Source organism: Bombyx mandarina, chromosome 17 (genome assembly GCF_030267445.1).
Source record: "Bombyx mandarina strain Sakado chromosome 17, ASM3026744v2".
NCBI lineage: Eukaryota > Metazoa > Arthropoda > Insecta > Lepidoptera > Bombycidae > Bombyx > Bombyx mandarina.
In genome coordinates this window covers 7,537,695-7,553,615 of record NC_143223.1, presented here as the reverse complement: position 1 = coordinate 7,553,615, position 15,921 = coordinate 7,537,695, and the positions used below count along the sequence as shown (strand labels likewise).

The following is a 15,921-nucleotide window of genomic DNA, read 5'->3' as shown; positions in this document are numbered from 1 at the left end:
TGAAATAATTTTCTATAAGCCTCTTTTTAACAGTGGAAACTTAAATCAGTAGGCGGATTACTTCTGATTTAATTTTAAGTTTTTTTTTTGCTTAGATGGATAGACCATCTCACAGCCTAGTGTTAAGCGGTTACTGGAACCCATAGACATCTACAACGCAAATGCGACACCCACCTTGAGATATAAGTTCTAAGGTTTCAGTATAGTTACAACGGCTACCCCACCCTTCAAACCGAAACGCATTACTGCTTCACGCCAAAAACAGGCGAGGTGGTGGTGCCTACCCGTGCGGACTCACAAGAGGTCCTACCACCAGTAATTACGCAAATTATAATTTTGAGGGTTTGATTTTTATTACACGATGTTATTCCTTCACCGTGGAAATCAATCGTGAATATTTGTTTAGAACGTATTTCATTAGAAAAATTAGTACCCGCCTGCGGGATTCCAACATCGTTGCAACGATATAGACGAATGCACCGGACGTCTTATCCTTTAGGCCACAACGACTTAGATATAAAAAATAGTAGTTACTTTGGTCCCAATGAGCTATTTAATAGACACTATTATTATTAGGTCGTTTACATTAACAATTTGGTTTAGTGTTAAACTTTAATAAAATAAAGATTGAAGTTACCAGGTTTTCTATCGAATACGGCAGTGGAAAGTTGACGATTCTCAGGGAACTTCCAGGCGACAGGGCACGCAGTATGGCGTCATTCACAAGTGCGAGCGAGATAGCAGAATCGTGGTACCCGTAATTACTGAACCAAGCAGTTATTTTGTTTTGGCCAAATGTAGCGCCGACCAATGTTTCGTATTTTACGCGAGGAAGATCGGAATCACTCTGAAATTAAATAAATTACGTTCGAAAAAAAAAATTAAGGTCAAGACTCTTTAGAAAATAGAATTCTCGGATTGCGAATCCAAGATAGGTTTTTTTTTTTTATTGCTTAGATGTGTGGACGAGCTCACAGCCCACCTGGTGTTAAGTGGTTACTGGAACCCATAGACATCTACAACGTAAATGCGCCACACACCTTGAGATATAAGTTCTAAGATTTCAGATTTGAAGATGACAAAAGATGGGCTTCGAGCACTTTTACTAGTCTGGAGTAATAAAACAAACTTACTTGTATATGGCTACGAGGTTGTAACTCAAGTTGATAAATATAGGACGAACGCACAGACCACGAAAAAAAAAAATAAAGCTACAAAACTTTCATCAGTTAATTCGTCTTTAATATAATAAGTTCTTACCAACTTCAAGTAAAATTTTCCCATGTCCATTGTACCGATGTCCGTCAAAGTCATTCCAGGATAAGTGGAGAGCTTAAAGTAGTTTTTATAGGCCTTCAGAGCTCTGGCTTCTATACTCTCTTCTGTTATATTAAGACTTTGTGATATTAGAGTTTGAGTGGTTTTAAATCCGCTCTCCAAACGAAGCGTTAGTGGGGGTAGTTGCGAAAGGAACTTCCAGGACCTCGAAATTATAACAGAAAGTACTATATTGATCACGGGGCTCACAAATTGTATGAAAGCCACCAGTTTATTCCTCATAGTGTTGTATGCTAACTTCAAAAACATTGCTTTTATATGATTTTTGAGAAGTTTAAAACCACGGACTTTCTCTGAAGAGTCGAGGTGACCTGAAAAAAATTAATAAGATCTATAAACAATATTAATACACACTTTTCAACTTCCTCAAGCCTTTATTACATGCATATATTAATTTACCATTTAACTGTATTGCATGTTTCAAATCAAGTTTAAAATATATTTAGAGTATTAAACTTACTATAATTTTGAGATTCTATGGGCCCAATAGCATCATCGCTATAAGGAACTATGTTGTGACGGTTTCTTTTAGGCTCGTTTTCTGTACTATATTCTGCACCAGCTCTGAAATCATACATATTCTATGATTAGTGTGGTAACATAAAAGACCTAAGACAATTCAGCTAAAAAACCACAAGACAAAGCTAACTACGTAAGATAATGTTAGGTGAATATATCTGTATATTAATACGTGAAGCAAAAACTTTGTATCCCTTTTCACGAAAATTGCGCGGACGGAATAGTATGAAATTTTCCACACTTATAGAGAATATAGAGAAGAAGTGCACAACGCTAATATTTTTTTAAAATAATGCATAAAATATACATTAAATCAATAAAGAAAACATTACACACACTACATACCATGTATTTGACGCACACACGTATGCATAGGTACTATTTATTGTCAAACTTTTGTACTTGACGTCTGTTGTGAAATTGAGATTAAATATTGTTTGTCTTTGTTAATATTTTTATAGTGTAGTCTTGGCGAAATTTGTGATTATAGAAGTATAAAATACAATTATAATAGTGTACAAACTTACAATTCCAATTAATTATAGTTGAATTTCGACTACTGCGGGACCTCTAGTATACATAGTTACATAAACAGATTTCTTAACAATTCGACCTTAAGTTCATAAGATAAAAATCACTGCTACCAGCGCCACCTATCCGGATCTAACGAAACTACAGTAGGCGCGGAAGTTCATGTCCATCCTAAGGAATACGGTAGTGCTGTGACCTAGTTAATTATGGTAATGTCGATAGTAACTACCGATTTAGTCAACAGCTGTCAATTTGGTTTAATGTAACTTAAGGTAATTTTGCAAATAAAATAAAATAAATGTGATAAGTAATTACTTTACTACTTATTTATTTCTAATACAGAAAAATATTTTTTTTATTCCAATTCAATCACTTATCACATGAAAAGACAACCGACAGATCAGAGTCGGAATCAGTATATTTTTTCAGTAGGTTTTTTTCTACCTGAACTTGTTGGAAGTGGAGTAGTCATGGTTTATTCACAATGAAATAACACAATAGCGTTAGCGTAAATTTTCGATATTGATAAGCGCGCGTCACAACCGTCAAGGACAACATCACTCGACGTTAGACAAATGCGGGGAAGTGGGCGAAGGCGGGGCGAGCTGTCCCCCGCGCGTCGCCTCCGGCTCCGATTGACATGAACTCGCGCGCATACTATATGTTCGTCCGAATGGTCACGTAGCCCTTTGTATATGTTGAAAGTTTTATATCTATTGGGCTAATGGTTCTCGACCGTCATCTCGGATCCTCCCGATCCACTAACGGTGCTTTTAGGTACTTCAAGCACCGGTCACCGTTCTCGTAGAACCCGTCGCTTGCGACGAAGGGCTCGACGAGTAAATTAACTCTCAGACACAGCCCACTGAGTTTCTCGCCGGATCTTCTCAGTGGGTCGCGTTTCCGATCCGGTGGTAGATTCTGCGAAGCACGACTCTTGCTAGGGTTCGTGTTAGCATCGTAGTCAGGTTTGAGCCCCGTGAGCTCACCTACAAACGTTAGGGCGAAGCTGAAATAGCCTCTCAAGGCTATCAGCATAGGTAGGAAAAAAAAAAGGTTCTCGAGTTTTAGGTGAACATACATACGCACATTCTTTTTTATATACACGTGTATATAGATGAGCGACCAGTGATTTAATGGGTCGGCCGTAGCATTAACAAAGATAACGACTTCTATAAAAATTTTCGTTTAATTACGCTATATACTAAATATAAATATGTATTGATTGGTGGTGAATCGATAGTATGAAAAGAGTGTGGACGGAAGTGTTAAGATGTGAGTGAGAGAAAACGGTAAGAAAGGGAAAAGATAATGACAGACGGAACGACAGAGAAAAAGGAAGATGGCGAAGACGATTGAATGAGCAAGCCGTAAAATAGGTGCCAATTAATTTTTTATTATTATAATACAGAAGATTTGAAAAAAGAACAATGAAAGTGCAAAAATAAAGAATAGTCTTATTTTATGTGCTACGGTCTCAATTCTACATTAAGGCAAATGTTATTATAGTACAAATATACAGTATCCTGTTGGAGAGGTAGCTAATTAATTAGACAATCAACCCACTGTTTTCCATTCAACATGCATAGAAGAAGCCTTGATGAATCTATTTTAATATGGACACCGACGATGAATAAAAAATAATAAAAAATTACTTCATAAACACTTCTTCGAGGCTGGCCAATGACAGACCATAACTAGATATTTTCAACAATTCTCTTTTTTCTTCTAAATCTTTGAACATGTCGGGAAATTTACTAACATATTCGTTAGGTAGGATGTAAGTCAGTTCCGATCCTGCAACAATCACGTGCGTAATTTACAAATAAGTTCTAATTGAGATTGAAAGAAATTCATGCTTGGTTTGGAAGCACGTTCCAGTTTATATACACAGTAATATTACGACAACTTGTCTTGATCTTGGTCATTTTCATTGTATACTAACTGACCCGGTAGACTTCGTAGTGCCTCAATCGATAAATAAACAACCTAAACTTTTGTATAAAATAAACTTAAAACAAACAAAAGGAATCCGTCCGACGGGGAACACATCAAAGGAAAAACAAAATTGAGCTTTTTCATATTTAAATTTACCTTTTAAACCTTCTCTGGACTTCCACAAATAATTTATAATTCAAGACCAAAATTAGTCAAATCGGTCCAGACGTTCTCAAGTTTTAGCGAGACTAACGAACAACAATTCCTTTTTATATATATATATATATATAGATATTTCAGAAATCTAACTATCGATCAGCGCCATCCCCATCAATCTGACACCATTTTTTTCATCACTGCGGATTAGGTCTCGATACTTGAGTTCTAAAAATCTCAAGCTTCCCGAATGTGAATGCAACTAAGGCCTCAGTTAGGATTTTTACTTACTGTACGCTGATTGCTAATAAATTTCGGTATTACCTATATTTGTATTTTCCTTTATGTCCGGGATGTATGTTTTGAAGAATTCTGTAACAAGATCGACTTGGCAGGCGGCGTCCTTGACGAGCGCGAGCTTGTAGCCGAGTCCGTAGTGGCGCTTGAGGAAGTAGGGGGAGCCCAGACAGGCCAGGCGGCCGGCGGCGAGCACGGCCACGCGGTCGGCCAGCACGTCCGCCTCGTCCATGAAGTGCGTGGTCAGCAGCACGGTGCGGCCGCGCTTCTCGCGCTGCAGCAGGTCCCACAGCGCGCGCCGCGCCGCCGGGTCCAGGCCCGACGTGGGCTCGTCCAGCAGCACCACGCGCGAGCGCCCGCACAGCGCGCAGCCCGCCGACAGCCGCCGCTTCTGCCCGCCCGACAGACTCGACGCCGCAGCGTGCCTCTGGCACACAACACAAGGTATCGCTAATATGTGTGCTTCACTACATCACTACAAGTATAGTCCCCGGCACGTAACTTGGCAAGAGTCGCTAGATGCGCAGAAGTCGTTTTTTAGGTCTCTTTGGTTGTCAAGCGGGACGCGGGGAAAGACATTGCACCGTTCCGAGCGCGCGATTGGTGAGTCAGTCGACCCTCCCCTCCCGCACCGCGGCCACGTTCCGATCGCTCCCGGTAACACATGCGCCTACTAAAGTTGTAGGAACCCTTTGTTTATATTGAGTTTTTGTTACGAGTGTTATTGTTTTAAGTTTGTTTGCAATGCCAGTACCAAATACCAATGACCATATAGTCGATTCAGTCATTGAGCGTTTTATTATTTACGCCAGTGACGACAGCGACTCTTCGTCATGTCGACGAGGAGGAGGCAACTCCTTGCACCAGCTCAGGTGCTACTATAAATTTAATCCAATGGGTAGCATTATTAGAAAATGATAGTGACGACGGCGACACATAATTTTTAATATTAAGTATATTTTTTTAAATAAACTTCTTAACTTTTTATTGTATTTTATTTATAGCACCTAATAGACTTCACGAATTCCTCTCTTTTCTTTAACTTTCTTCTCAACACACAGGCTTAAAAATAAATTATGGCAAATAAAAACATTTAATAAAATTAAATTAAATTATATGCGGGCAATAAAAGTGACCATTTTTTTTGTTTGCACTGTGCACTATGCGCGACATTACCCCCACTACACCAAAACCTTGCCAACTTACGTGCCGCTTACTATAACACGTTGATCAAGTAGATCGTGGCCTAAAGGATAAGACGTCCGGTGCATTGGTGTTGAGCGATGCACCGGTGTTCGAATCTCGCAGGCAGGTACCTAACAAGGCGGCGGCGGGTACCTAACAAGGCGGGTACTTAACAAATGTTCACGATTGACTTCCACGGTTGAGGAATAACATTGTGTAATAAAAATTAAATCCGAAAAATTATAATTTGCGTAATTACTGGTGGTCGGACCTCTTTTGAGTCCGCGCGGGTAGTTACCACCGCCCTGCTTATTTCTGCCGTGAAGCAGTAATGCGTTTCGGTTTGAAGGGTGGGGCAGCCGTTGTAATTATACTTGAGACCTGAGAACTTATATCTCAAGTTGGGTGGCACATTTACGTTGTAGATGTCTATGGGCTCCAGTAACCACTTAACACCAGGTGGGCTGTGAGCTAGTCCACCCATCTAAGCAATAAAAAAATAAAAAGAATAAAAAATAGAAGGCTCCGCGTGTATATCACTGTAACACTACGGCAACTCGGGCCACGTGTCTCTACCGAATGTGAAGTTACATTGCTTTGAAATCCCAAAGTACTGGTAACACGCAGAGCGGGCGGGAAGCTGTCTTTGAAGTTGAAGAAATGTCGTTACCGTAAATTAATAGGCGGGAGAGACGAGGAGACCTTCATTGTTGTCTATGTTGAACTCTGGCTCTATGGTTGAACGTAGCTGAAAAAAACATTTTGAGAATATTAAACTTACCTTTTCCTCAAGCTCAAGAAGTTTGACGAAATGGTCAACCTCTTTCTGGATTTCATTGTTCGAAACTCCTTTTAATCTTGCGTAAAATTCAATGTGCTCCGCTACAGTAAGGTCGGGGAAGAGGACATTGTGCTGTGGACATATGCCAATAGAACTACGTGCCATTTCAGTTTCCGTAACTATATTGTAGCCGCTTATCGTAGCCGTACCGGAGGTCGGAGGAATCATACCTGTAATTTTATGTGGGTATTTTAACACGAAACTGCGCATTTTCAAAACATTATTTATTTGTAGACAAATCTTACCGATTAACATCGATATCGTTGTGGTTTTGCCAGCCCCATTGTGACCGAGCAATACAGTGATTTCGTTTTCATATAATCTTAATGTTAAATTATCAACGGCCGCCTTTGTGCCTTTATAAACCTTTGTGAGATTCTGGAAGATCAAGAAATATGAACAAATTTGTAATTTATCCAGCTTTTCCTATCACGAAGTACAGAAGTGGAAGAATTTTAATAACAGTATAGTTGTTATTTTAACACAGGCGAGACTTCGACCAACTTCTTCAGGTGTTACTGGAAAAGCTTAAAAGTTAACTTGTACTTGTACTTAGGTTGGTATGAAGCGAGCTTGATAATTATACTGTTCATATCTTTACAATAGAAGAATAATATTATTCTGACTAGAGCTTTGTTTAACTTCCTTCAATAATCTTCTTTTATCTGTATGCTAATGAAGACATGGACCACAAACTATATATACACTGTGACAAAATCACAATCAATTGAGAACAGGAAAAAAATTATCCATATTGAGGGTTACAATACAAAAAGATAAACGGTCCAATTTGAAGAAATTAGGAAGTCGTATTACCGTTTTTGAGAAAATATATTGCATTACTTTTTAATTATTATTAAATCAGTTTCTAGCCGAAAATCTAACAATTTTGAGAAAAAAACACGTTTTATTTTTAGCTATACTTTCATATAGCGTCATATCATATAGTTTCTGTCACATAGTGTCTCTCATATAGTTAGTAATACTTCTAGTATCGAATTTATTCGGAACTCACTTGAATGTCGACACCTACGGGCGAATCTTTAGGTTCTTCGTCGTGAACAACTTTCAGGAGAGCATCATGGTACGCTGTATCGCTAGATTCTTCCGTTTTTGCAGCTGCAAGGTTGTTTTTGAGGAGAGCATTGTATTTTTCAAATAAATTCAAATTTGAGAATAATTAATATGTACCCGTACCCATCGGTGATGGATCAGAGTATGCTCTACCATCAGTACTTAAGATAGGAATTAGGAAACATAAAAATATAAGTATTATTACTATTATTTGATTCTGTTAGTTAACTTTTTTTTCAATACTGTTTTAAATTGTGCAGAAGACAAATTAAAAATACTATAAACGTTAAAATACCAGTTCTGACAACTTGTATTATATATTAGAAAAAAATAAATAAACAGAATTGAATCTTCACTTTTTGTTTATTTTTTTGTTTTTGCTGCCAACGAAGGTCATTGTTTTTGCGCAATAAAATATCCGAGATACATCCGTTAGTAGATTTCTACATTTTTGATGATTTTTCTACATTTTTTTCTTGATTGCCTAATGACCAAGCTCCCGGCCCAAGTGGTTGTTACGGGAGCCCATAATTATCACAACGTGAATGTTGTTTCCCACTTTGCGGTATAAGGTCAAAGTATTAATTGTATGCTACATGCTTGACTACTCCATGCCACAAATAGGCAGGATGGAAGTCGAAGTCCGAAGTCGTCGTGGACTAAAGGATAAGACGTCCGGGTGCATTCGTGTTGAGCGATGCACCGGTGTTCGAATCTTAGGCGGGTACCAATTTTTCTAATGAAATACGTACTCAACGAATGTTCACGATTGACCTCCACGGTGAAGGAATAACATCGTGTAATAAAAATCAATACCGCAAAATTATAATTTGCGTAATTACTGGTGGTAGGACCTCTTGCGAGTCCGCGCGGGTAGATACCAACACCCTGCTTATTTCTGCCGTGAAGCAATAATGCGTTTCGGTTTGAAGGATGGGGCAGCCGTTGTAACTATACTGAGACCCTAGTACTTATATCTCAAGGTGGGTGGCGCATTTACGTTGTAGATGTCTATGGGCTCCAGTGACCATTTAACACCAGGTGGGCTGTGGGCTCGTCCACCCATGTAAGCAATAAAAAAAAAGAAGTTTTTCTAATGCCGATTGGCGATCGCAATACGCTTGTATAGTACTCAGAAAACACAGCTATCAATTTTTTGATAAATCCCATAGTTGCCTTTTACGAAACACTCGGGAAAATATGTAGTGTTGTTGTTCTAGGCCATTTACAGATTAAATGATTTAAAGAATTTCTACAATATTTTAATAATGCTATTATACAATGGATGCTTTTAACTATTCGAACCGCAGGCGTTGACAAGTACGTGTCATTATATCGTCTAGAAGGTCAGCGGTTCATGGCCACCTTCATTATATAACGTTTCTACGGTGATGATTTTTTCGTTTCCAATTATTAGCTACAAAGCCAGAATCGTGATTTGAAAATAATTAATTATAAAGCAACATAACACTTAAGTGTACATACTTTATGTCTAATGTCGTTTCTAAATTGAAATTTTCATATTCACTTGCGTCTTTATTTATTATCTATAGAGACATTACATCACAACTTGTAATAGCTATATGTACCTAGTCAGGTCATAAATTCTGTCACATGTTTAATGTAAAATAATTGAAACAAGTTTATTCATTATGTAACCATTCATATACCAAAATGAACTTAAAAAAACATAGATTCTTATGACACCAAAGTTTATTCAAAATGACATCCGTGATTTTGAATACAGGCCTTCAATCTGCGCGGCCAGTCGTCTATTGCAGCACGAACGAGGTCCATGTCAATATCGGCGGCTGCCTTCATCAAGGATGTCTTGAGTGACTCCAAATTGGGATGAGGCTTTGAGCACGCCTTTTCCTCCAAGTGTTGCCATATCTTGTAATCTAACGGATTCAAATCTGGACTGGAGGAGGGCCAGTCTTCGTGCCGGATGAAGTCGATTTCACGCGCCGCCAACCAGTCTTGTGTGCTCTTCGCTCTATGAGCTGGCGCCGAATCTTGTTGGAATACCCAGTGCCTGTTATTGAACATGGTATGAGAAACAGGTTCCACAAGGTTCGTCAGGACTGTATTTTGATACACAACTGCATTCGTTTTTACACCTTTCTCACAAAAATGTACCTCTGTTAAGCCCCAATAAGAAACTCCCAACCATACCATGAGCGAGGATGGAAAATGACCTCGTTGGACACGCGGAATACGGTTGCTCGCTTCTTCACTACTGTGTGCGTACACCTTATCATTTTGTTTGTTGTAGCTCTCTTCTACGGTAAAAATTTTTTCATCCGAAAAAAGAATTTCCCGATATTTTTTTCCCGCGTACGGCTTCAACAAAGCGCGGCATCTCTTCAGTCTCAGGTCCATTAGACGAGCATTCAAACGATGTCCTGTTTTTCTTCGATATGCCCGAAGCCCTAAGTCTTCATTTAACACCCTTTTCACCGTGGTTCTGCTTAACCCCATCTGAAGGGCCAACAGTTTCTGCTTACGTTTGGGATTTTTTTGAATTCGCGCCTTCACAGCTTTTATCACTGCTGGAGTCCTAACAGACCGAGGGCGACCACTTCTTGACCTGTCATCTACACTAGAGTCTTCATTGTATCGTTTGATGGTACGATAAACAAATCTTTTGGTTATATTAAAAATTTTCAGTATGTTAAAAATTTGAATTGGCGCGTAACCGCAACGATGCAACGCAATAACTGCAACACGGTCTTCTTTAAGCGTCCACTCCATATTTAAAAATGAGTAAAATTCTAAAAGTATACATTTTTATTTTCATGAACAATTCGAAATTCGAATTCAATAAACTTTTTTGTGGCCAGCATTCTAAAAGAAAAGTTTTTACTGTGTGACAATACTTATGACCTGACTAGTTATATAATACAGTTTGTGTAGCAGTGAATGGTTGGTCTATCAGTGTCTTTATATCAAGTTTTTATTTTATTGCTTAGATGGGCGGACGAGCTCACAACACACCTGGTGTTAAGTGTTATTTTTTTACGACTTAGATGGGTAGACGGGCTCACAGCCCACCTGAAGTTATGTGGTTACTGAAGCCCATAGACATCTACGATGTAAATGCACAACCCATCTTGAGATATAACTTCTAAAGTCTCAAGTATAGTTACAACAGCTGTCCCACCCTTCAAACCGAAACGCATTACTGCTTCACGGCAGAAATAGGCAGGGTGGTGGTACCTACCCACGCGGAATCATAAGATATCCTACCACCAGTAATTACGTAAATTATAATTTTGTGGGTTTGATTTTTATTACCTGGTGTTATTCCTTCACCGTGAAAGTCAATTGTGAACATTTGTCAAGTACGTATTTCATTAGAAAAGTTGGTCCCCGCCTGCGGGATTCGAACACCGGTGCATCGCTATATAGGAATGCACCGGACGTCTTATCCTTTAGGCCACGACGAATCGACAAGAGATTTGAATGATGATTTTTCTGTTTAAATCACAAGTTTGAAATTTCCGGTACAGATTGTAAGAAATATTGAAATGCGGCACGGGTGAATACCGTCATTATGTCAACTTCTGATGTAAAAGAATCTTGGGTTCTGGATCGCGAGGGCAGATAGGCTACGTTGTACGAATGCAAGGGAAACTTGACCCTGGCCTCGCGTGGTTAATATTTACGAGTTCCGACGACAACTTAACATCAAATAGGTCGAGAGCATCCCGGCCCATCTAATAAAGCAAAATATGGTGTGTAAATTGAAAGGGACGACGCAAAAAGCAAATAGCAAAACCGCCTACGATATTTACAAAATTAACATATTTTCATCAAAATACAATATTTAGTTGATCTATAAAGGATCATAATTTAGCTTGAAATATCTTTGGTTTTTCGTGTTTGAAAATTCGTACTTGCCATAAATAGTTAAATACTTTTTTCTGGTCATCCGTAATAAGGCTTAGATTTATTTAAAAAAAAAAAAACTGCGGTAACATGCGGAGACTTTTTGCCCTTGTTCGCGCAGCATGTCCCATTCTTCTATTCAGGTCTATCATACATCTTTTCTGCACTCAGATCCTTCTCCCACATTTCCTCTTTCAACTGAACCATTGACGTCTTTTTAGGAAATCACGTGTGCGTAACATGTAGACGGATGAACATTATAAAAACATCTCTGAAACTTTACTAAATGAATTGTGACTTACCAGCGATCCTCGACTTATTTGTCGACCAAAATTTTTTCGTGAATGGAAAATACCACGGCATCGGTACACCGAATTTCCCCGGTCGTATTTTTTCGACATACATAGCAATTAACATGTACAATATTGTGTCCAGCATCAACATCAACATAACATGCCCCGGTTGAAATTTGTCGTGATATGAAATTGGAGAGAAAAACTCATTCCATTGAAGTCCTAACAAAATAAGAACAGTATTAGGAATGTTATTTAGAAAATTGTTCTGCACAATTTTTTGGGTATTGTTATACGACAGCGGTCGGGGAACCGCGGTAAATTACCCCAAATGAGGTAAAATGAAATTTTGGGGGGTAAAAATGAAACTTTTGTGAGTAAAAAGTATATATTGAAGTGAAACTTCTTTAGAATCGTTGTGATTTCAAACTCATAAAAATATCATATTGAACAAGAAATTATCATTTAGGTACTTATATTTTCTGTGGGGCCAATTTTTTTTCTCAACTGTATATTAGATATATTACTATTATTACCGTTATGTATTACGAGGTATTAATTACATTGATAAATTGAATAAATTATGTTTCAATTAAATTTTTAGTTATTGTTTTCTTTTCAAAATTATCATGGGGGCTATAATATGAAAGATGCTAAAAAGAAGCGATTTCGTTTTTTTTTGTTCTTCGCCATCAATGGGTAATGTCAGCTTACACAAAAATATTATGGGGTAATAATTAAAAAAGTTCCCCGACCGCTGATATACGATTATTAATATATTTTTTGAAGGCGATACTAGTGTTTACTTAAAAGTTAGTTAGTGTTAGTTAAAAGCTTAATACAAGTTTAGTGTATTCAATGCAACAAAATGACTCATGGCTATGTTATACTTAAAGATATGTAGTGAATAAAAAATCATTCATAAGTTCAATTATCGATTGGTCTGTGAATCGATTCAGGTGTTACCTCTGGATGTGCCTTCACACATTATAATCATCTGGAAGGCGTAACCCATGGCGGTATTCGATATAAGACTAAGAAGTAATTTTGTAGTAAGACTTATATCTTCGTACAGCACTTGCGTTAACATGAAAACGGCGTAAGTAGAAAACCACGCCAGACCCATAAACGATGAGGCGGTGTTGGCTGCAAAAAAACGGAACATCGCCTATATTTATTATAATGTTGCAAATAATTCAAATTAAAGTTGTTTTAATATTAATATGATGATGACCTTCTGCTTTCCTATTTATAATTAATAACGATATTGATTTATTTAAATTGTACTTGACCTTATGGCAATACTAAGTTTTGTAGGGTAGAAGTGAAATTGAAGGTCAATTTAAATGTAGATTATACAAGAAAATTTCCCTACCACTAAATTAGAATATATATATATATATATATATATCATTATCAAAAAAGAAGAATCTACAATCTAACTAATAGAAACTGTATTAGTTCATATTTTCAACATTTTGTTTCTATTATTATTACCTTTATTGAAAAAGACGCTGATCATGAAAGAAAATGCAAGTGATGCCATCACGTAAAGCACCATAAAGAAAAATAGAACAGACCAAGGTGTAAACGTGAGCACGGAATAGCCTTGACCATCTTCAGTGTGATTAAAAGGAATCTGCAATTATATTACACAACGTTTATATTAAAATAAAACTTAAAGTAAAATTTATATATTATCATAAAAAAGTAGAATACCTTTAGCAAGATCACAATTAGGAGAACTGATATTAAAAGAAATGAGAATTGTTTTATAAACCAAGCAAGCCAGTGGAGCCATGAGGGTAGACCCATTATTATCATAGTTTCCTGCAAATGTAAAGTAGGGGTTGAAACTTTGTGTAAAATTAAAGTTCTAGTGAAATCCTTGTTAAACTAAGTTAATGTACCTTGAGTTGTAATTCTTTTTCATTTGTTACCATTTTTACGGTGTTCACAAATGTGTAGGCAAAGCAAAGCATTATTATCATAGATATAAATCTCTCTAAAGCTATCAACAATTCGTCTTCTCTGTATGCCACCTGAGGAAATCTTTGTAGGTATACTTTGGTATTTATAGCTTTACCAGTTTTTTGTTTGATTATTTCTTGTGACACTGCATGCTGTACCGCTAAAAACATTTCTGGGGAATATCCTAAAAACATATATTAAAAAATGCATTGATATTTATTACTCCATGGAAAACATTGTATTGATATAAAAAACATCAACCAACCAGGAGTTTTTCCACCATACATATCGTCTGCATCTCTTGGCCCTGGCCTTGGAAACAATGGAAAGAGTAAATTAGTCCTCCAACTAGCTCTCAGTGGATGCTCAATCATCGGAGTTCTCATTACAGCTGGAAATCTAAATCTTACAGTTATGTTTTCAGGCCATTCTGTAGCATCTGAAATGTTTTATATATAAAAATATTGCCAACAGAAAACACATTTTTTAGGCAATTTAATTGAAAGTTCTTTTACTTACTGGCCATTACATCATCAAATTGGATTCCAACTAAAATTTGATTCATTGCATTGGGTTGTGTAAGTGCCAGTTCCATATCTTTAGCATTCTTATATCCTTTAGGCTGAGGTAGAATATTTGAGTCAAATATAAAAGTAAAAAGGAAACTTAAGTTGTCATTTGCAACCATTGCAATAGCATCCCTTACAACATTTCTTGTTAAAGGGTTTTCTGGAGAGAATGCAAGTGTTCCTGTTTTAGCTGCTGTTAAATTTCCTCTGTGAAAATTAAATTTTTGAACAAATAAGGTTTTTAAGTATACTTACAAAACCGAATAATACTTACAGGTTTCTACCAGTAATGTTGAGATATGTTGGTTGAAATGGTGAATAAGTAATAGCAGGTTTAGATTTTGGGTCTACTAGGCATCTTGTTAATATTAAAAATAAAGAAAATATAACTGGTGATGCTATTTCAAAAATGGTTTGCCACTTGTGTCTTTTTTGGAGCAGAACATTTTTCCAGATGAGAAGTTTGAGTTTTGCAACAGCTGACATTGTACACCTATCAGTAATGAAAATTCTGAAATGAATATATTATTATACATTTTATTTATAGAAGAAGCAAATCATATTTTTTTTAAATATGAGTATCTTTATATTTTTGCGCTAAGCAGATGTGCATATGTTTCGTTTTAATCAGAAATAATCAGTTCTGAACTTGAATTGAAATCATCTGCCACCAGACTGAAAACAATCCTGATTATTTTGTTGAGTAATTAACGTTTATTTTTTTAACCTTCGAATCTTATATTACACGGGAGGATGAGCTCACGGTCCTTATAACGAGAAGTGGTTACCATCGCTTCATAAATACAACGTGAATACCGCCACCCTCTTTACTATTTAATCATTAATTATTCAAACAATACATAAATTTACTTTATTAAATTAGGAAATTAAACTTGATCCAATACTATGCTGCCACTGCTTAAATTATTAATAAAGTTTATTTAATTACATTATTTTCTCTATAAAATAATATTAATTATGCACGAATATACAACATTTTTACTAAATGTTTGCATTAGTTCAATTGCTTACAATTTTAAATTGTTTAGACATGTACTAGTACGTTTTTAATTATAGGATATCATAGCACGTACATAATTGAATTTGTCAAATTAAAAATTAAAATTCTTACGTATTTGTCTCGAACCAATTTTTAACTAGCGATTAGAGCGGCATGTTATAAATTATTTATAGCTATTTAATTTCATAGATCTAAAAAAAGATACTCAACGTTTAACACTTCTTCATACATAAATAGATCAATAATTATAAATAAAATAAATTTAAACAATGTAGGTATGTACCGCCTTCTACTCAA

General features: G+C 36.7%; 1 protein-coding gene across 1 annotated transcript in view; it reads right to left on the bottom strand.

Moving 5' to 3' along the window:
* LOC114253218 (ATP binding cassette subfamily A member 3) overlaps positions 1-15,921 on the bottom strand; it is a 34,909-nt gene extending 18,988 nt beyond the window's left edge. The window contains exons 1-17 of the mRNA XM_089734364.1: positions 15,736-15,921; positions 14,878-15,114; positions 14,554-14,810; positions 14,300-14,473; positions 13,974-14,218; positions 13,783-13,893; positions 13,561-13,702; positions 13,030-13,209; positions 12,073-12,285; positions 7,821-7,924; positions 7,051-7,183; positions 6,746-6,975; positions 4,807-5,206; positions 4,044-4,185; positions 1,799-1,902; positions 1,261-1,649; positions 638-847 (exon numbers count right to left, since the gene is read on the bottom strand). Coding sequence (XP_089590490.1) covers positions 638-847; positions 1,261-1,649; positions 1,799-1,902; positions 4,044-4,185; positions 4,807-5,206; positions 6,746-6,975; positions 7,051-7,183; positions 7,821-7,924; positions 12,073-12,285; positions 13,030-13,209; positions 13,561-13,702; positions 13,783-13,893; positions 13,974-14,218; positions 14,300-14,473; positions 14,554-14,810; positions 14,878-15,089 — 3,246 coding nt within the window. The 5' untranslated portion in view covers positions 15,090-15,114; positions 15,736-15,921. The remainder of the gene's footprint in view (positions 1-637; positions 848-1,260; positions 1,650-1,798; positions 1,903-4,043; positions 4,186-4,806; positions 5,207-6,745; positions 6,976-7,050; positions 7,184-7,820; positions 7,925-12,072; positions 12,286-13,029; positions 13,210-13,560; positions 13,703-13,782; positions 13,894-13,973; positions 14,219-14,299; positions 14,474-14,553; positions 14,811-14,877; positions 15,115-15,735) is intronic.